Source organism: Schistocerca gregaria, chromosome 1 (assembly GCF_023897955.1).
Source record: "Schistocerca gregaria isolate iqSchGreg1 chromosome 1, iqSchGreg1.2, whole genome shotgun sequence".
Lineage (NCBI taxonomy): Eukaryota > Metazoa > Arthropoda > Insecta > Orthoptera > Acrididae > Schistocerca > Schistocerca gregaria.
The window spans coordinates 216,124,524-216,147,660 of NC_064920.1; the positions used below are offsets into that span (position 1 = coordinate 216,124,524).

Consider the following 23,137-nt stretch of genomic DNA (forward strand, 5'->3'; position numbering starts at 1 on the left):
CAGTCAGCAAGATCATCGGATATGTACACGATGGAACAGGTGTGGGACTAGTTCCGACGCAAACACCGTCTCAGTGGCAGTATCTAAGATATCAAGGGCCAATTACGACAGCTGTGGGTCAATTTACCTCAGAAGAGGAGGCATCTACATCTACATCCATACTCCGAAAGCCACGTGGTGGTGTGTGGCGGAGGGTACCAAGAGTACCTCTATGGGTTCTCCCTTCTATTCCAGTCTCGTATTGTTCGTGGAAAGAAATATTGTCGGTATGCCTCTGTGTGGGCCCTAATCTCTCTGATTTTATCCTCATGGTCTCTTCGTGAGATATATGTAGAAGGGAGCAATATACTGCTTGACTCCTCGGTGAAGGTATGTTCTCGAAACTTTAACAAAAGCCCGTTCCGAGCTACTGAGCGTCTCTCCTGCAGAGACTTCCACTGGAGTTTATCTATCATCTCCGTAACGCTTTCGCGATTACTAAATGATCTTTTAACGAAGCGCGCTGCTCTCCGTTGGATCTTCTCTATCTCCTTTATCTGGTACGGATCCCACACTGGTGAGCAGTATTCAACCAGTGAGCGAACAAGTGTACTGTAAATCTACTTCCTTTGTTTTCGGACTATATTTCTTTAGGATTCTTCCGATGAATCTCAGTCTGGCGTCTGCTTTACTGACGATTAATTTTATATTCCATTTTAAATCACTGCTAATGCCTACTCCCAGATAAATTATGGAATTAACTGCTTCCAGTTGCTGACCTGCTGTATTGTAGCAAAATGATAAAGGATCTTTCTTTCTACGTATTCGCAGCACACATTTGACTACATTGAGATTCAATTGCCATTCCCTGCACCATGCGTCAATTCGTTGTAGATCCTCCTGCTTTCTGACACCCGTTCCTACTATATCAGTGAGTACAAGCTACCACCAGGCTAGAAGGCACTAGGAGTATTTTAGCCGGTCACTGTGGCCGAGCAGTTCTAGGCGCTTCAGTCCGGAACCGCGCGACCGCTGCGGTCGCAGGTTCGAATCCTGCCGCGGGCATGGATGTGTGTGATGTCCTTAGGTTAGTTAGGTTTAAGTAGTTCTGAGTTCTAGGGGACTGGATGACCTCAGATGTTAAGTCCCATAGTGCTCAGAGCCATTTGAACCATTTTGAGTATTTTAGTGTTTATTCAAAAATGTTTTTCAGACCAAAATTCCCACCGCCAGTACTTTAGTGCTAACTGCAGTGGCCTACGTGCCGGATTGAGGCAACACACTAGCATAAAAACAGTGTGCTCTGGTAAGATGTCGATTTTCTGACTTTGTTCCATCACTGTTCAACTAGCAAGACTATCGTAACTGGGTGGTGGTTTGACGACAAACTCCAGGGCGTGCCCTGCTGTATTCCGAACTGGACAACCTAAGTCACTCTTTACCTTTTGAACCTTGTGTTTTATTTCTACATATCTACATGGCTACAACCACTCTGACACCTGCAGAAGTGCATACATCCTTGCAACATGAGGTACAACGACGTACTGATGAACAGGTTCATATTGCCAAGATTTTTATAAATCTGATTGGACTTTGTAGTAACAGTAGTAACACGACATAACATCTCAGTCCACGAAGTACCAAATTTTGATTTGATTCTGTTATTGTTGCTGTGACATCATATATCTCTCAGCCCATGAAGTTCCACTTCGCTGCATCCTCCCCTTCTGGGTGTTTCATTTTATTTGTCAGGCCACTGCACAGCGCATGGCAGAGCATTTTTCTACCAGTTTTATCGATTTTCTCTCTTATTTCATTCGCGTATTGAGCGAAAGAAAAAAGATTCTCCTTGTGGCTCTGCAACTGCAGAAGAATGGCCACACACTCTTCTTCGGATACAGCTTTTCTAAATTTACTCTACTGGGTTCCGCAAGGACTACGAGGTCTTTTATTTAAGGATTTCGAATTCATTTTCCTGAGTATTTGTGCCGCTCGTTGGAATGGGCTATACCGACCAGTAACGATGTTAGCAACGCGTTACTGAATTCGGTCGAAGTCTACAACTCGCCTGATTTATAAGTACTTCAAACACCGAAAAAATACTCGAGAATTAGTCATACAATCGTCTTGTATGCGATTTACTTTACAGATGCACTGCCGTTTCCTAGACCGCTACCAGTGCATCTAAGTCTTCGAGTCGTCTTTACGAACCCGAGTTTACGTGTGCCTCGCGTGCCATCTGTTACAGATGGATCTCAAAATAACTCGAGTGTACTATATGCTCTCTGTAGATGCCATCTGCTGTCATGTATTGTAACCACATTGTCTCGGCAAAAACCAAAAAGGGTTTCAAGGGGTACAGACCGAACACAGAAGGAACGTAGGTACAGGGACCATCGATATAACAGTTGTAAATTGTGTGTTGGAAAAGCACCAGAGCTGCAAGCTCTAATAGAAAGCACTGATGCTCACATCCTTATATGCACTGAAAGTTGGCTAAAGCCGCAGATAAGTTCAACTGAATTTTTTTGCGAAGAGCCTAAACGTGTTCCGAAATGATAAGCTAAACGCAGTTGGCGGTGGAGCGTTTGTTGCTCTTAGTAATTTATCTTACAGCGAAATTGAAGTAGACAGCTCCTGTGAGTTAGTACGGGCAGAGGCCATTCTTGGCAACCGGAATAAAATAATAATTGGATCCTTTTACCGACATCCCAGTTCACATGATAACAATTGCTGAAAGGTTCAAAGAAAACGTGAGTTTAAACATGTACCCGCCTCACACAATCATAGTTGGTGGTGACTTTTATTTACTCTCGAATGTTGGCAAAAATACAGAACATGTTTAATTCCGGAGGTACGCATAAAACATCATCCGAAATTGTGCTAAACGCATTCTCTGAAAATTATTTCGAGCAGATAGTTCATGAGCCCACGCGAATAGTAAACGCTTGTGATAACACACTTGACCTCTTAGCAACAATTTATCCAGAGTTAATAATGAGCATCAAAACGGATACAGGGAACAGTGGACGCAGTGTTTTCGTAGCGAGATTGAAATTGCAATCCACCCAATCGTCCAAACATAAACGAAAAATATACCCATTCAAAAAAGCAGATAAAAATTCACTTGACGCTTTACTGAGAGACAATCTCCACTCTTTCCAAATTAACGATGTAAGTGTAGACCAGATGTGGCTTAAATTCAAAGAAACAGTATCGGCAGCAATTGAGGGATTTATACCGAATAAATTAACAAACGACTGAGCTGATCCTCCTTGGTAAACAAAACAGGTCAGAAAACTGTTGCAGAAACAACGAAAAAAAACCATGCCAAATTTAAACGGACGCAAAATCTCCAGGATTGACAGTCTTTTACAGAAGCTCGAAATTTAGTGCAGACTTCAATGTGAGATGCTTGTAATAGTTTCCAGAACGAAGCATTGTCTCAAAACCTGCAGAAAATCCAAAGTAATTTTGGTTGTATGTGTAGTATGCTAGCAGTAAGACACAATCAATGCTTTTTTGCGAGATAGCAATGGAAATACTATCGACGACAGTGCTTCCAAAGCAGAGCTAAAAACACAGTCTTCCGAAATTCCTTCACCAAAGAACATAAGTAAATATTCCAGAATTCGAATCAAGTAGAGCTGCAAACATGTTTAACGTAGAAATAGATATCCTCAGAGTGTTGAAACAATTTAAATCACTTAACAAAAGCAAGTCTTCCGCTCCAGACTGTATACTAGTTGGGTTCCTTTCAGAGTACGCTGATACAATAGCTCCACACTTAAGAATCATATACACTCGTTCGCTCGACGAAAGATCAGTACCAAAAGAATGGAAAGTTGCACAGATCACACCAATACTCAAGAAAGGTAGTAGAAGCAATCCACTAAATTATAGGCCCGTATCATTAACGCCGATATGCAGCAGGACTTGGAACATATATTGTATTCGAACATAATGCATTACCTCGAAGATAACGGTCTATTGACACAGTCAACACGGATTTACTCACACGAAAGTTGAGTGCTATTGACAAGGGATTTCAAAATGGTTCCGTATTTCTAGATTTCGTGAAGGCTTTTGACACTGTACCACACAAGCGACTTTTAATGAAATTGCGTGCTTATGGAATATCGCCTCAGTTATCTGACTTTATTCATGATTTCCTGCCAGAGAGGTCACAGGTCGTAGTAGCTGACGGAAAGTCATCGAGTAAAACAGAAGTGATTTATGGCAATCCCGAAGGAAGTGTTATAAGCCCTTTGGTATTCCTTATCCATATAAACGATTTAGGAGACAATCTGAGCAGCTGGTTGCATATGATGCTGTCGTTTATCGACTAGTAAAGTCATCAGAAGACCAAAACAAATGCAAAAGGATTTAGAAAAGATGTCTGTATAGTGAAAAAAATCGAAATCGACCCTAAATAACGAAAAGTTCAGCTCATCCACATGAGTGCTAAAAGGAATCCGTTGAACTCCGAATACACGATACACCACTAAAATCTAAAGGCCGCAAATTCAACTAAATACCTAGGAAACACAATTAAGAACAACTTAAATTGGAAGGAACACGTAGAGAATGTTGTGGGGAAGCCTAACCAAAGGCTCCGTTTTATTGTACGACACTTACAAAATGTAACAGATCTACGAGTACTAAAGAGACTGCCCGCATTACACTTCTCCGTCCTCTTTTAGAATACTGCTGCGCGGTGTGGGATCATTATCAGATAGGACTGACGGAGTTCATGAAGAAAGTTCAAAGAACGGCAGGGGAGAGAGTGTCACTGAAATGATACAGGATTTGGGGTGGACATCATTACAACCAAGGCGTTCTTCGTTACTACGGAAACTTCTCACGAAATTTCAAGCACCTGGTTTCACCTTCGAATGCGTAAATATGTTGTTGACGTCGACCTACATACGAAGAAACGACCATCATAACGAAAGAAGGGAAATCAGAGCTCGCACGAAAAGATACAGATGATCGTTTCTTCCGCGCGCTGTATTTACCACATGTCTCTATCGTAATTCATCAAAATGTTTGAAATCGATTGAAAAATTTGACGCAAACAAGACTAATGTAAATAGGCTGTTTAGGTTTTCTTATTGTTAACGCCGCTTAGCGCTCGGTATGAAAAATCACCGGCTGTGCTGTGCGCAGTGTGTGTTTAGTTTGCATTGTTCTCTGCCATTGTAGTGTTGAGCAGAGGCAGCTGGATGCTTACAGCGCGTAGCGTTGCGCAGTTGGAGGTGAGCCGCCAGCAGTGGTGGACGTGGGGAGATAGATGGCGGAGTTTTGAAATTTGTAGGAATTGGTGTCATGAACTGATATATATTCTGACTATTAAGGTAAATACATTGTTTGTACTCTATTAAAATCTTTCATTCGCTAACTATGCCTATCAGTAGTTAGTGCCTTCAGTAGTTAGAATCTTTTATTTAGCTGGCAGTAGTGGTGCTCGCTGTATTACAGTAGTTCGAGTAACGAAGATTTTTTGTGAGGTAAGTGATCTGTGAAAGGTATAGGTTAATGTTAGTCAGGGCCATTCTTCTGTAGGGATTATTGAAAGTCAGATTGCGTTGCGCTAAAAACTATTGTGTGTCAGTTCAAGCACAGTCTTGTATAATTTTTCTAAGGGGACGTTTCATATGTCGACCCTTAGCCAAGGATACCTCACTGGAATCTTCTGACTTTTTTCTTGTAGTTTGAGCAATTAATGTAGATTTTGTTTATTGCTAGCGCGTAATTGTAGAGAGAATCTCCTTTGTAGTTGTATCCTTTCATTGTTGTACAGTACAACAGTTGTGGCATGCATGTAGAGTTGCACCAAGTATTTCGCAGCTGCGCTTGCAAATTACTAGATATTATTTTCAGTGCTATGCTAATGTGTTCTCTTATTTTTGTTCTTCAAATTGTGTTTTTCTGTGTTGTCGTGTGAAAAATTGTGACAATAATGGCGTGTGAAAAACGTAATACTAGGCTCCAAAGTAAACTGAGAAATGACAGTGAAGACGGAAGCAGTGTGTTAGCGCCACCGAGTAATGAATTAACTAATGTTCAAAGTAGTAATTTGGTAATTGTACATGGGGAAATGGAGCGGGCTGCAAACAATGGTGTAGACAGTGAAATAAGTAGTGAACAGGGAACAATTATCGATCGATCGTCGGCAACAGCTCGCCTCAGGATTCCGAAATGACATGGACACATTCTTGCAAATACTGTAGATTCAGGTTTTGCGTCCTCACCGGTTTCTCAAATAAGTCAAGACACATTTTCTGTTTTTCAAACTGCGAATATTGCCGGTTCAAATGCATTGCCGAATAGCACTAAGGAACATGTTTCAGACACCAGTGCATTGATATTACAATTAATGCAACAAATGGGACAAAGCTTCAAAAGTTAGACACAATGGAACAAAATCAGAGACAAACACAGTAAAAGCATCTAAAGTTAGACACAATGGAACAAAATCTTCAAAAGTTAGACACAATGGAACAAAATCAGAGACAAACACAGCAAAAGCTTCTAAAGTTAGACACAATGGAACAAAATCTTCAAAAGTTAGACGCAATGGAGCAAAAGCTTCAAAAGTTAGACTCAGTGGAACATACGCTTGAACAAACACGTGAAGATTTAACTACTGAATTACATAAAATCGAATCGAAATGTCAAAAAGTCTGTAATGACGTAAAAACACAAATTTGTGAGCATTTCCAACCTATTTTTTCGCGGCATGAAAATGCATTACAGAATCACGAAGCAGCCATAAAAGAACTGCAAACTATTGTTCATGAAAATCATGAGACCTTGCAAGCTAAAATTGACTCAGTTGCATCTACCGATTCGGTTACGCAACTTGCAAAAACTCAAGCGAACTTAAAGGACACAGTAGATACTCTGAAAATTGGTTCAGAAAGACACATGGAGGACATTAATTCATTATCAGAAAAAGTAGTTGAACTTTCTGATCAGCTAAATAATTTATCTACAAAGGTAGATGATAATCTGAATGACACAAAACCGGTAGTCTTTAATGACACAGAAGAGTTCGAACAAATTTGGAAATTCAAACAAAATCAGAATCAAATTAATACCCACACCAAAGAGAAATCCGGGAAGTACAAAATCGGCTGACACAGGTAATACAAGAATTACGTATTTCAGAGGACACTCGCACTCCAATACGGGAAAAGGGACATAAAAATACGGAACTGCCACAAAATAACAACACAGGGCACTTTTGAGATTATGAAAGAAATTGGCAAAGTACACCGAATTTTGAGATGGAACCGCCGAAACGACGTAACAATGACCGACATGCGACTCGCCGACATGATGATTTTGACTATAAGCTGTTCATTACTACACGTAAATTCAAAACATATAAGAATTCTGGCAACGACATTCATCCACAAGCGTGGCTCCATCAATTCTCTCATTGTTTTCCTCGCAACTGGTCACTAGAGCACAGATTAGAATTTATGTGTGGCTACTTAGAGAATGAACCAGCTGTAAGAATGCGATCGGTCATTCACGATTGCCACAGTGAAGGAGAATTTTACCATGCCTTCCTCTCAGCATATTGGTCCCAAGCCACACAAGACCGAGTAAAACATGGCATCATGATGATGAAACATTTCGAACAATCTGAATTTTCCAGTCTTGTGAAATATTTTGAAGACATGTTGCACAAGAATCAGTACCTGTCAAACCGATACAGCCCGTCAGAACTCATCCGCATTTGCTTAATCAAATTGCCTGAACATTTACGGCATATTATTTTGGCAGGCCGTTGCAAAGACGACATTGAAGCGTTTCAGGGACTGTTACAAGAACTGGAAATTGACACTGACAATCGCGGAACGCGAAAACAGGAGCACAACAACTACAGGTCACACCTGTCACAATTCCGCGATGACAGAAATAATACACGACAAGGCTATTCTTACAACGTAAATCGTGACCAAAACAGACACCACCCGTATGACAAGCGTTGGCAGAGTAGTTATTATTACAAGGAAAGATCACCTCTCTGCGGTAATGAATATCACAGAGACACTCAGAGAAACAGACAATACGGGAACCAAAATAATTATTATCAAGGGAGACGGAATAACTTCAGACGCAACAGTTCAGCGCTCAGTTGCGATTCCGGGAGAAATTCTCCACCACATGACCGACAAACAAGAAACTATGTAAACTACCGACAAAACGACAGAGCTGAATTCCATCAGAACTGGCGAGCTTCAAACAGGTCAGGGCCTTCTCGTCAAGATCACTTTATAGAAGTTAGGTCTCCTAATCCCAAAAACGGCGCGCGCCAACAAAGAGATAGACAATGACCCGCACCGCAGGCAGCCGCGTGCGCCGGCTGGCTCAGAGAAAAATAACATAGGCGCTAACCTTGAAAAAAATTCCAGTATTCTTTACCGACGTAACCACATGATAATTGCTTTTCAGTTGACATTCTGCGTACTAGGAAGAGTAAAGGTTTACACCACATTTCACATGTAAAACCGTTTATTGAAAGATAATCTGCTTTTTAACTTTGTCTTTGCCATAAAATTTTTCACTTCACGCTACTAGTACAATTTGTCAGACCAAGAATCTGTTAACATGCAACCATGTTTGAAGTTAAATATCCAGTCAAGAACCAAGAGAACTTATTTAAACAGAAATTACGAATGCATTGTTATAGTGAACAGACGTCACAGTGTTATTGTGCATGTACATTCTTGCTTGTTAGTTGCACGATTACGTAACGACTATAAAGCTCACATACTTAGAACATTTACCAGTATTGCTAATGAGATTTTAATGCAACATTTTGGTTTACTTGAAAATACATTCTGGATTTAAAGTACTTTCTGTGAGATACCAGATGATACAGTGATTAGTTTATGTGACAGCTACACGGTTTTATCACGACGCTAGTAATGAGTGACAATTTACAATGTTGCTTTTGCAGTTTATCTGTTTTATATCTGCACAGTTTTTCTGAATTTTTCTGGAAAGTAAAACATGTTTTAGTAGTAACTTTTGTGGTATAGCTACAAGGAGACAGTCTTTTCTGTAGCACAACAATACGTTACAGCACAGTACTTACTTCATCACGGCAATAAGCGTAATAACTAAGATATCTATACGCAAAGCATTTCAATTTCGTTTATCATGAGGTAAGTACATTGACTTCTGCAGAACTTAGCTTTCGGAGGACAATAACTACGACACTTCCACAGAGATTGTCTTACAGCAAGACGCACATTTAGCGCTACAGAACACGCATTAAACTATTTATTTTTCAACATATTTGAATTACAAAGAAAGTTTTCCGTGATGCATTTCAATCCATTGCTATAATCTGTAACACCTGAGGATATAATTACATTAATCCTCAGGGGGGTACACGCCTACTTTGTGTACCATGTGTGTGGCAAGCACAAGGAGCCCTAGCTAATATGGTATTTGCTTATACAACTTTACACATCGGTACCGTATTTCTCTAACACATTAATTACACAGCTATCTGATCATTTAACTGGGAGAGACAAACATTCATTTTACTACATCAGTGACACATGTTTACGTAATTACACTGTTGGATAACTTCACACTTACGAAATTGTATTTTGTCTGTACTTTATGAACTGTTCACATTTTTTTCGGAACCATTGTGATACTATGAGAGCTTTGAATGACATATTTGGTATGGGATCATGATTTTTAAAGTACGTTTGAGGTAGATGACACTTTTGACATGAGCAGGGAATTTTTTAGGTTTTGAAATTATTGGAGGAAGCTACGACGATTTTGAGAATTTGACTGAGGTGTTATGATGTTATTATTACGATGACGATGTGTCTTATGCTGTTGTGGCATGTTTATGATCAATAAGCTGATGCTATATGAGGAATTTGATTATGCTACTTATTTGTTATGATGAAATATTGAAGAAGTGTGGACGAATATGTATATGTGTAATAAGGTAAGGAATAATGAGTAGTGGTTAGGGACTCTGGTTTGTGAAAAAGGTGGTTGGAAACCAAGAATCGTACTTTAAGAGATGAAATGTATGTAAATGCGTGAATGTACCACAATGCAGCCGAAAATTTTTTGGACACTGTTATATTTACAGGATTTTGTTTCTACAGATTTGTAACGCAAGTTCTTGACCTGTGAAATTTTTTATATGAGACTGCCACTGTAGCGGAAACTGGTGTCGTAAATATTTCGGTAAGACAGTTAAGAGACCACCTGAGCGTAATGCGTCGTGGGCACCCAGCTGGGCGACAGCCACCGGGAAACAAGCCATTAGTGTGTGCCTTTCAGAGGCACAGGTGGAGAAAAAAATAAAGAGGCCATTACCCTCGCTATTGAAATTCCTTTGTAGAAAGCATCGCAAAAACGACACGCTCATTACTTGGAAAGATATTTTCTTACATATGCATACCTGACAATGACAAGCGTCTTTCTACGAGAGTTGAGAGAATTTGTACTAACTTATGAAATGTCACATGACTATTGAATGATATTTTTATGCTTTGCCTTTCATAGTTACTTGTTTCATTTGATATCTGTTTTCCAGCTGTGTTACAGCATTGGTTTTATAAAATAAAAGTAAATGCATTTGCTAATGTGAAAACTTTCTGTCAACAGATCTGTTAAATAATAATTTTATGATCCACATTCTTAAAAAAAAGGAGCACTTGGAAAGCAAAGAACAATAAGAAGGGACTAGTAACAGGAACTGCATACATAATTTTCTTTTCAAGTACTTGGTAATTTATTTAATAGAATAAGTTGTGGTGCACCACTTTAATTACATAGTCATTAAGATGTGATTATAACTTTCCCTTATCTGCATTGTTGTCTTTAGTGTACTATTTTTTCTGCTTGTGGGTTTGTCATGTTTAGGTATAAGTTATTACATTTATTGCTGCTTGCTATGCTTACTTGCATTTTTTATTCATTGCTGTTTGTGTTAATCGTTTTGTGCTGCTGCATTGCGTCGTCCCTTAGTTTAGCATCTGAGCTCAGTAGATTTTAAGTTAGCTTAAGAGGGGGTAGACTATATAAGAAACTATTATGATGAATTGGAAGAGAAGCATTGAGAAGCTATATGAAAATGATTTGGCCAAAAAAAAGTAGTGTATAGTGGAGAAAAACTATTTTTGAAAGAGGATGAGAAAAGTACAGAAAGCAGGTATAGATAGGACTTTTTGGAAATAATGAAGAACGAAGGGAGATCTCCGAGAAGTAAAGAAAGTTTTGTTTGCAAAATACTGCAGTAAAACAAACCCTGCCCTTTCCTTGTGTTATCCCACTATGTGTTTGTGTACCCTTGTGTATTTATGTTCTTCCTGTCTTTAAATGTTTATCTGATAAGACTTATGTTGCAGAATTTTTCTAATACTAAGCTACATTCACTATGATGAGGAATACTGTTATCCTCAAATATAATTTGCATTAATAACATGCTATTTACTTTGTAAAGATGTTTACACATTATTTATTCTGTTTTGTTCTAATGCTCATGTGTGACGTTGATGTTTCAAAAGTTATTCTGATCTTTTATGTATGTACTTATGTCATAATTTTTGTAACACTGATGTATTTGCTATTTCGATTCTATTGTAAAGCCTATACTACTGCAAATGATATCTGTAGTCTTATGTTCTTTAAAGATGTATTTTGTACCTTTGTTATTGTATTCTTATGTTATAAAATTGTAATTGACACCAGTTCATCAAATTAAGTAACTTGTAAATTACATTTCACTGCACACATTTCTGTTGGTCATAGTATATGGACAATATGTGAGAAGTAGGGACTGATAGTGTTTGCACATGTGTTAATAACTCAGTAAGGGACTGGATAACAGCATTGCTGGTTCTAAGGACATTCCAAAAACAATATTTCTAAGTGCACAAGTGGTGGTTATGGACTTGTTATATTATCCGCAAGACTCTTCAATGGTGATTGTGCGCCTGCACAGTCAAACAGATGGCTGCTGGTAAACCTTTGATGACCCACCAATACCATTATTTCTACATGGACTGCAATGGGTCTGCACCTCTGGTGGCCCACCAATACCGTAATCTGTACCAGGACTACAGTGGGTCTGCTCTGTGATGACCTACCTACCGATAGTCTTCAATGTCGACTGACTCTGTTGTGGCCCATTATCTGTCTGCATGTCAAGAGTCAGCACTGTCTTTCGTTGGAAGGACAACACTACTTCTTCAAGACTGCATGGAAATCCACTACTTCCGTGTGCATTTTCTTTTATTGCTCAGTCTTTGAGAAAAACACTACTATTTTACTTTGATGAATGATCAGGACTGTCTATATGGACTGTGAGAAAATTTTAGCTTTTGACCAACATTGTATCAATAAGTGTGTGCATTTGATATCTTTGTTATAGTAATTATGAAAAATTTCATCAAATCATTATTGGCCACTGCCCAAAACAATTTGTAAAAATTTTTTGTGGGGAGCATGGGGGCTATGTAAGTAGGCTGTTTAGGTTTTGTTATTGGTAACGCCGCTTAGCGCTCGGTATGAAAAATCACCGGCTGTGCTGTGCGCAGTGTGTGTTTAGTTTGCATTGTTGTCTGCCATTGTAGTGTTGAGCAGAGGCAGCTGGATGCTTACAGCGTGTAGCGTTGCGCAGTTGGAGGTGAGCCGCCAGCAGTGGTGGACGTGGGGAGAGAGATGGCGGAGTTTTGAAATTTGTAAGAATTGGTGTCATGAACTGATATATATTCTGACTATTAAGGTAAATACATTGTTTGTACTCTATTAAAATCTTTCATTCGCTAACTATGCCTATCAGTAGTTAGTGCCTTCAGTAGTTAGAATCTTTTATTTAGCTGGCAGTAGTGGTGCTCGCTGTATTACAGTAGTTCGAGTAACGAAGATTTTTTGTGATGTAAGTGATCTGTGAAAGGTATAGGTTAATGTTAGTCAGGGCCATTCTTTTGTAGGGATTATTGAAAGTCAGATTGCGTTGCGCTAAAAACTATTGTGTGTCAGTTTAAGCACAGTCTTGTATAATTTTTCTAAGGGGACGTTTCACTAATAAAGAGAAAATAATTATTTAAATAAAAACTTTTTAATGTGACACATTTTTAAAATGGTCTAAAGGGTATAATATGATTTTTCCCAGCCCCAGACACATTCCTAATCCTGTACAGATAGTCCTGAAAAATTTTGCTTTTTTAATAGCTGTGACAATACTTATAAGATTTAAAACGAAAGAGGCATGAAATACATTACTGATGGAAGAACAGTTCATCTCCTTAATATTGTCTATTGTGTGCCATCCACATTTTTCGTTTTATATCTTGTCATAGGTATTAAAAATTCACAAGTGCAAATTTTCAGGGTTAGAAATCTGTACCGGGCTAGGAGAAATTATTTTATTCTCCTAAGTCCGTTTTACAAATGTTATATTTGAAAGATTTTTACTTAAATAATTGTTCGTGTTGAAGTTTCTCCTGCTTTTGGAGGAAGGAAGGAAATGAACGAATATGAAATACTTTCGGAGGGTTTTGTCGATGATTATTCAGATGTTCCTAGTGAGAATTAAGGTCCGAATGTATGACTGAGTGTTTTTATGTTCTGAGGACGAATGCGGTGACAGTGAAATGATTAGTTCTGTAAAGAAGCATAAGGCGGCAGTATTATCAAGTAATTCTGACAATAAATACGAAGTTGATTCTGTTCTTTTGGATGATTCCTTTTGTCATAATGTTGATATCGCCTCCTAGTACTTCCGCGCGTTCGCTACAGGATCATTCAGTCGGCGCTGGAGCAGAAGTTACAACAGATGAGTTGTTCATCAAGGAGTGGATTACTATTGAAATTAAAAGAAATTCCGGAGAAGAGTGGGACAACATAATACTTCCTCCCATATACATCTCGCGAAGCGATCAGAACGAGAAAATTCGAAAAATTATAACAGATAAGGGTTACCAAGAATCATTCTTCCCATGCGAATGGAGTAGGGAAAGGGGTAACAAAGAGCGGTACAAGAACACCTTCCGCTACAGACTGGAAGGTGGCTTGCGGACTATTGATGTAGATGTACTTGTACTATGTGACATGCTCAACATGTTCACCATCAGTCCTGTAGCGGGATATTGTACAGTTCTTCCTCGGTATTGTAGGCATTATCTTAAATTTACCTAAATCCGATTAGTACTAGCGTGATTTCGGTTACTTATTCCCTGTTTCATCTTGGACAATAACTGTTAATGTGGATGACGAAGCGTTGCACCGTGTTTTGACAACCAGTTTAAACTGTGGTTGCCTTTATAACTGGCTATGTAAGTTAGTCCAAGTGTTGGAGTAAGTTAACGGGGTACTGTGATGTCACACCGTCAAGGGCCGGCGATAAATATTTCGAATAAGTCACGCTCAAGAAAATGAAGCACTCGAAGTTAAAAATTAATTCCGAAATTGCAGTAATTAATATGGACAAATTTGCATTCAGTTTTTATGTATGATGCATGGTCGACCGTAAAATGACAATAGAAACCCCATGAAGGTCACTTGCGTGTCCCTAACCTAACGGCATTTTTCCCTGATTTTTTCAAGTAGATATCTAGTTGTATTAAAGAGTTATTATCATTACCAAAAGATTGTGATATCCATTAAAACCAAGTGTTGCATCAGTGTTCTTGAGTTCTGAAGTTTCATACTTCTCTAGAGTCATCTCCAGACACTCTTCTTTAACTCAACACCCCTCTGACGAACACTTCTGCTGATGGGACATGACTGCTTGTTATACGATGCGTACATGTACACTATCCATTCATAGTAATGAGACCACCTGTCAAAAGAATACTTTTTGCATTGTGGACTGCTGCAAGACGTTCGGGAAGAGTGTCAGTGAGGTTCAGGAAGGTACCAACAAGAATGTGGAGACATGACAATTCCAGTGCCATGAACAGATGGCCTAAATTTCTGAGTTGAGGATCCATAGCACGGACAGCTCAATCGAGTTGGTCCCATAGATTCAAGACTGGGTTTAAATCCTGGGAATTTGGTAGCCAGAGTAATATAGTAAACTCATCCTGGTCCTGTTCAAACCATGTACATACACTGTGAACTGTGTGACATGTACTGTTGTCCTCCTGTTAGATCCCCTCATGCTGAGGAAAAACAAACTGCATGTAAGGGTGGAGATGTCCCCCAGAGGTAGATGCATAGTTGTGTTGATTCATGGTGCCTTATGTTCAAATGTGTGTGAAATCTTATGTGACTTAACTGCTAAGGTCAGCAGTCCCTAAGCTTACACACTACTTAACCTAAATTATCCTAAGGACAAACACACACACTCATACCTGAGGGAGGACTCGAACCTCCACCGGGACAAGCCGCACGGTCCACAACTGCAGCGCCTTAGACCCGGCTAATCCCGCGTGGCCATTGTGTCTTTCAGAATGAAAAATCACCCAAGCAATGCCACAAAAATATTTTCCAAACCATAATCCGCCCTCCTCGAGTTTGGACCCTTCTGACAACTGCTGCAGGCATTTACTTTCAGACGTTTGTCATTGTACATGCCTATGGCCATCTGTCTAAATGAGCATAAAATGTGATTGATTTGGAAAGGTCACCTTTCAGAATTCACGGACGTCCAGCTGTGGTACTGGCATGCAAGTACTAGCTTCTGTCGTTGATGAACAGCAGTCAGCATGGAAGCATGAACCAGGTGTTATCTGTGGAGGCCCATACACAGTAATGTTCGCTGAACAGTAGTTGAGGAGAAACTGTTGGTAGCCCCTTGATCCATCTGGGCTGCCACTTACTGAAAAGCTGTCTATGTATTCGTTTGTACATATCTCTGCAGCCATCGTTCACCCCTGTCACTTATTGCCTTTGGTACACCACAGTTGCCTCTGTGCTGGTTTCGGATAGCGCCATATTCCCATGCAAAGTATACGAGGTTGTCGTCGCGTTTTCACACAATTTAATGCAAAAAGAAATGGCATTACGTTTCGCAATATTATGCAGTTCCATTTCCATGACGAGAGACACAAACATGTGTTAACTTATCACAGCACAACTCATGACTGACCTGTTGCATCGATATGGCGCTTGGACCAGAAGCAGCTTATAGACTGAGGTCAAAGCTATTGTGCTTATGCAAGCCTGCAGGGTCGCCACATCTTGCAAAGAAAATCAATCTCATTACTTTATTGTCGAACCTCGTACAATGACCGCACTGGCAAGCAAACAGTGTCCAAACTTAGCCATTTTGGAAATGCTCCCACCTTGGCCCGAAAGCCAATGACCGTGTCCTTTTGGAAGTCAGGTAAGTTACTCCGTTTCGGTATTACGAGAACGACTGCCCTGCTTTCAGCATCCCCCCCGATACGCTTTATATACCCTGCACTACAAGTGCTGCCACCTGCCGTATGTCGATTGTTATTGCACTTTGACTCTCGACATAGACGGCTGGGGTGGGCGAACGGTTATAGGTGCTTCAGTCTGGTACGGCGCGACGACTACGGTCGCAGGTTCGAATCCTGCCTTGGGCATGGATGTGTGTGAGGTCCTTAGGTTAGTTAGGTTTAAGTAGTTCTAAGTTCTTGGGGACTGATGACTTCAGATGTTAGGTCCCATAGTGCTCAGAGCCATTTGAACCATTTTGAACTCTCGACATAGGTGGTGACCACATTAGTGTGGCTGGACCATGTGTTAAGTTCGCGTATCTCTGCTAAACGTCATTTGAAAAAAAAAAAAAACAAAAAAAACGTGGACATGACCTATTTTCGAACTCACGAATTCATTATGGAGTCTCGTTTCCGATCCACTCAAATATTTGACCAAAAATAAAAAAAAGACTTACCGAGGGAGGAGATGGCGTTGCCCAGGACGTTGGCGACGGGGAAGATGGTGAAGAAGACGCCGAAGAAGCGCACCTGGACGTCGTCGTCGCGCTGCCCGGCGAGGCTGGCGAAGCGGCGGGCGGCGGCGGTGAGGTAGGAGCACTTGGCGCACCAGAGCGGGCCGCCGCCCAGCCCCACCAGCGCTGCCGCCGGCAGCAGCGAGCCGCGCGTCGCCCAGAACTGCGCCGCCAGGTACGGCGTGTACACCGCCATGCTCCCCACCAGCGTCCACTTGCAGCCCAGCCGCCTGCCGACAAGGGACGGCGCTGCTCACTTTATATTAGAGGACTGGAAGCAGGGAGAAACTTGCGGTTTCTTTTAAAACACACGTCAACTCGTTGTGAATGCGTGACAGACGGCAGCATTGTCGGCGCTCTGTGCGCCGCACTGCGGCATCGGAGAGAGTGAGGACTGTTTTTGATAATATTTCAAAAGGCAGTGTTTTCATTAAAAGAACAGAGTGTAACCATTCCTTTTCTCTATTTGTGTGGTGTGACACCAATTGAAATAATCGCCAGTTGAATGAAATGTTTGGTGATGGACTCATGAATGCTTTGAATGTGCACTATGGGTGCAAAATTCAAAGGTTGCAGAACGTCGTGTGACCACAGAACAACAACAAAAGAGAAGCGCAACCTGGTGCCGCGCTTCGCGGAATTTGAATCCCCGCCAGACGTCACGGACGTCAGAGACCCCTAGAGGTCTCTGCACCATCGCGCCGTAGCCTGTGGCCGGGCGCGCCTCCTGGCCTGCATTTAGTGTGAGGGCCCCACAGTGGAACACGTGGTCCCAGCGGCCAATAGCGTCGCCCCCGATAGAGTACTTAAGTGACTGCCTCTCACTCAGCCAGATACCCCACGCAGAGCCTATATGATCTCATTCGTTTCCTCCATCTGCTCCTATTCCTCGAACATATCCGCATCCTCTACACCTCCCGCCGCCTTGATCCCCCTCATCCCCTGGTTGCTCCTCTCCTCTCCCATCCCCGCCCCCTGCCACGCCTTCACTGTTGTGTCCCCCCTACCCTCCATCCCTACACCCTTCCTCTCCTTTCCCGAGATGTCTTCCATCAACTCCCCCTCCCGGATGATGCCCTCTCTCCCTCCATTTATCCCTCCTATCAACTCTGATCCTCACTCCCCCTCCTTTGTCCTTTTCCCGGGCTCCCTCTCCCCCCTCCCATCCTCTTTTTTCCCCACCTCCCCTCTCTCTGCCCACTTCTCTCTGCCAGGTCCTTTTGCATTTCCCTTGTCTGCCTTTTCTCATTCCCTCTCACATCTGCCCTGCCCCTCTCCCGCTTTATGAGTCCTCTCCCTCCTTGGTTCCCCACCCTCCCTTTTCGTTTTTTCCTTCCTTCCTCCTTGTTCTTCCCCCTTCTCCAGGTCCCTCCTCCCCCATCTGCCTTTGGCTCAGGAGTGTCATCTTTGTGCCGCCATTATCGCGCAGTGTTTTACAGTGAGTGTTCTGTGTGTTTTTTTTTTTTTTTGTTTAAGTGTTGCGAACTGCCATCATAGTGTCGCTGGGTGTGCTTTTTATCTCTTGCGAACAGAAACCAGACTGTTGCCATGTTTTTTTAATTGTGTGTGTACTACGTTACTTGTCTGGTTTCTGTGTCTTTTATTAACATTGCCAACCCCTTTTCCTTTCTGTTTTAACGTTCCGTTTTTTCCGCCATTTTACACTTTCCGCCACCGTTTTATCGCCTATTTTTCTTGTTTCTTTTCTTCTTCTGTTTTTTTTTAAATATGTAGGCTGTAGAGTAGCCCCTTCGGGGCGAACTGAAAATCAATAAAGAAAGAAAAAAAAACTCAGCCAGAGAGTCCAATCTTGCATACGTCTCTGGACACATCGCCTCGCATTAGGCAGCTTACTTACTTTCTTGTTCTGTGTAAGAGTGGACGTGGTTGTTAGGTTTCCTTGTGACTCTGTTGTTTCGATCTTGTTGTTGTTGTTGGTTCTGTCCTTCGTTGGTCGTGTCCGTCCTCTCCCGTTGTGTTGTTGTTCGCGGGCCGCTCCGTGGGTCCCGCCGTGCTTTCCATCACTTCAACCCCGCGACCGTTACGGTCGCAGTTACAACAGGCAACTCTTGTGTTAAAACAGGGCAACACAGACTGATATCAGCGCCTCTAGTGGTATGGAGATTAACTAATAAAAAATTAACATTGCGGGTTGCATCCCTCCTAGTTTATGTACGCGTAGGGTTTTTTTTTTTTTTCAATTTTCGTATCTGACTTTCCTGGGCGTGTTATGTAATTATTTTAGCTAGCATCATAATAAAATTAATTAGTCGCAGCTATAGCACATTGCAATACAACAGTGACAAACCTATCATTCAGGAATATTTGTAGTCCAATTTAGCTGCTACAATTTAATTTAGCTTCAGTCATTTACACTACAAGCTTGTTTCGACTTACTGTTTGTTTCAAGTGTTGCGTTTAGTTCTTATGACGCACAAAACATTCTGGAGCCTTTACATGTTGATGGAAATCAATATAAATGTGTAAGCTTACAAGTCTATTTTTGACGTTTGCGTCTGACAGTCGCTGCTCCTATGATGTTCTCTTCAGCAGCAATTGCCAGACGCAAACGTCAAAAATATATTTGCAAACTGACACACTTGTATTGATTTCTATTAACCTATAAAAGCTCCAGGACGTTTTGTGCGTCATAAGAACTAGATACAACATTAGAAATTGACAGTAAGACGAAACAAGCTTGTAGTCTAAACAATTGTCACAAACTAAATAAAAATTGTAGCAGCTAAATTGGACTACAAATATTCTGGAATAATGTCGTGCTTTGACATCTTACAAGCTGTGGGGTCAATGGAGGAAAAAATCTATTATTAAGAGAATACTCGGCAGTTAAAGAGGTTCAATTAAAAAATATTTACCACAGTGTTAATTAATGAAGAAATCTAAATTTTACAATTAGGTCTCATGACTGTAATTTCAGAGTACTTGTCCGGGAAACTTGCACTACGGACCACTAATTTCTTAAAAATATGTTCTTATCTCTTACGATTGTAAAAGCTTCAATACAAAAAAAGAAAACATCAGTATTAAGTACCAAAAATAGGAAAGGTGGATAAAAACAGTGAAATTTTTATTTCTCAAGCAGACAGTAAAAATCTGAAGTTCATTAACACCAGTCCTGATACTAGCATCTGTATAACGAGCACTTTCCACAGCACCACTAGTAGTGCTGGGCATAACTCACTATCAACAACAGTGTCACCTGGTTCACTACTGATATTAGCAGTTTCACAAGGAACACCTGCCACATGTTTTGAGAACACAACCCTGTTTAGCTTATTCCAAGTTTTATTCATAAAATCTTGTTTCAAAAAATGACCTTCACAAACAAAAGGAGTAGCACAGTTCACATCAGGTGACAGTTTACAAACACTTTTCTAGTTCAGAAGCGACTCTTGAGGTTGCTTTGGAAACCTGTATAAATGCTTGTTGCTAACTTTCACCAGTGTTTTGCAGAACAGTGTTCAACACACATTGTTGAAAATTGGAAATTGGTGGTAAGGACTATGGGACCAAACTGCTGAGTTCATCGGTCCCTAGGCTTACACACTAATTAAACTAACTTAGGCTAAAGACAACACACACACACATGCCCAAGGGAGGGCTCGAACCTCCGCGCGAACTGTGACAACACCCCCTAGACCGCACAGCCACCCCGCGCGGCCACATTGTTGAACATAGGGCTGTGCAGCGCACGACTACTTTGTGTTTCCATATCTCAGTGACATCGTCGAAATGACTACATTGTCCGCAACTCGTGGTCGTGCGGTAGCGTTCTCGCTTCCCGCGACTGGGTTCCCGGGTTCGATTCCCGGTGGGGTCAGGGATTTTCTCTGCCTCGTGATGAGTGGGTGTTGTGTGAAGTTCTTAGGTTAGTTAGGTTTAACTAGTTCTAAGTTCTAGGAGACTGATGACCATAGATGTTAAGTCCCATAGTGCTCAGAGCCATTTGAACCATTTTTGATGACTACATTGGGCATGCGTTCATTGGGAATTCACCATAGATCAATGAAAATTTGTTGCCTGTTCGGATTTATCACGCTTTTTGATACACCACGCCTATGATCGTCTACATATCCACACTCCTGAAGGCGAACGTTCACTCGGAAAATGATCCACAGCACCGAGGAAGGCTGGGTGGCATTCCTTGGGTCTTGTGGCAGAAATCGAAGGCTCTATGACCGCTACGAACTAAGCGAACGTTATTTAGGACCTCCTGGATCCCTTTGTACTAGATGTCTTTCCCAATGGCGATGGCATCTTCCACCAGGATAAGTGTCTGTATCACATGGCCAGAATCTTGTGACAGTGATTCGAACAGCGTGTTGACGAACTCACGTTCATGTCTAGGCCACCAAATTCGCCTGATCTGAACCCATCGGAACATATCTCGGACGCTGTTGGCTGTCAGCTCTGCGCTAGTTCTAATGGGTTATCTGGTGTTTTCGAACCCTATTTTTTGAAGCTCTGCTGTATTACGTTCCGAAGGTGGACCAACACGCTATTAATCAGTTGGTCGTAGTATTTGGGCTCAGTGCATACTTGCTTCCTACCGTCGTCACGTCAATCAGAATTATTTTTTCATCAGGCCACACACAGTAAATAACATTTGTAACTGTTTCTACTTTATGACTTCTCTTTGGGTCATTATTAACAAACTGCAGTCAGTTTTCAAATTTCGTGATGCATGTAAATTATGCCTCCAGACTAACGAATTTTATGTCAAAATCGTTTCGTGCTTCATTCGTTTTTAAATACGGATACCGTAAATTTCAATTTTTTATGCACAACGGAGAGGTTGGCACAGGAGAGGAATTCGTGGCGGGTCACATCAATCCAGTCAGAAAGCTGATGACTCAAAAAAAAAAAGATGGAGAAATTTGGACAAAAACAAATCACTGATTCCCTTAAAACAATGCTGAAACTTTTTAAGGCAATTCTGGTGCACGCAAATCAATGTCGCGTTGTTGAATATTGTGCTGACTGACATCTCTTGGAGACACATGAAGAATTGTTTTTCTGACCATCTAATTGAAGCTCATCCGGTTACATATCTTAAGTAGCTATAACGATGTTATCGTTGACACGGTGGAAGAAATAGAACAGTTGGCATGAAAACACGCAACATTAGTTACGTTGTTATTGGACGTTTCTCACTCATAGGGGCCATAAAATTATAAGAGAAGACAATCTCTGTAATCATATTGAAATCTCACAAACTGAAATTACTTCTAGAGTAGACAACATTAATAAAAAAAATGGCCGGGTCCGAGTAAATCATGCGAACTGTACATATTTAATTATGTGTCTAGACAGTTCATCCATTCCGGGAATCGAGGATGTCTAGGACTTTTTTCTGTTATCGACATTGATGATGGCAAGATATCCGTCCGAAAGATACCAAGATTTTCGAGAATGTATTAATTTCAGGTCTGTAAGTCGGCTAACAAATGATATACACGCATAAAAAAAAGATTTTTATCTCCCAGTTTTCCAGAATTCCTGAAGATAGACGTTGACTGTGGGTATTGTATCACAGAGACAGTGCCTTTGACTGTTCAGATATGTCACTAAGATGTAAAGAACCATGCATGAGCAGCGCCTATTAGACGGAGGGGGGTCCGACAGCCGATTGGTTCCAGTCATTCCACCAGGGAGGAGGTACACCACTCATGTTGTCTGTAGTTCAACCGTGCCGCTGTTCGCTTTATGCTAGGAAGGGCTCTCACAAGAGATGTGTTCAGGCATCTCAGTGAACCAAAGCGATGTTTGTTCGGACATGGAGGAGTTACAGAGAGACAGGAACTGTCGATGACATGCCTCGCTCAGGCCGCCCAAAGGCTACTACTGCAGTGGATGAGCGCTACATATGGATTATGTCTCGGAGGAACCCTGACAACAATGCCACCATGTCGAATAATGCTTTGTGTGCAGCCACAGGACGTCGTGTTAGACTCAAACTGTGCGCAACAGGCTGCATGATGAGCGACTTCGCTCAGGATTGGCATCACGTTCTCTTCACCGATGAGCGTCGCAAATGCCTTCAACCAGACAATCGTCGGAGGCGTGTTTGGAGGCAACTCGGCGAGGCCGAACGCCTTAGACACACTGTCCAGCGAGTGCAAAAAGGTGGAGGTTCCCTGCTGTTTAAGGGCGGCATTGTGTGGGGCCGACGTACGTCGCTGGTGGTCATGGAAGGCTCCGTAACGGCTG

The 23,137-nt window shown here is 41.4% G+C and overlaps 1 protein-coding gene across 1 annotated transcript in view; it reads right to left on the reverse strand.

The window, feature by feature from the left end:
• Window positions 1–23,137, reverse strand: part of LOC126337104 (protein unc-93 homolog A-like) — a 297,653-nt gene that overhangs the window by 142,908 nt on the left and 131,608 nt on the right. Inside the window, exon 2 of the mRNA XM_050001439.1 lies at window positions 16,850–17,136. Coding sequence (XP_049857396.1) covers window positions 16,850–17,136 — 287 coding nt within the window. The remainder of the gene's footprint in view (window positions 1–16,849; window positions 17,137–23,137) is intronic.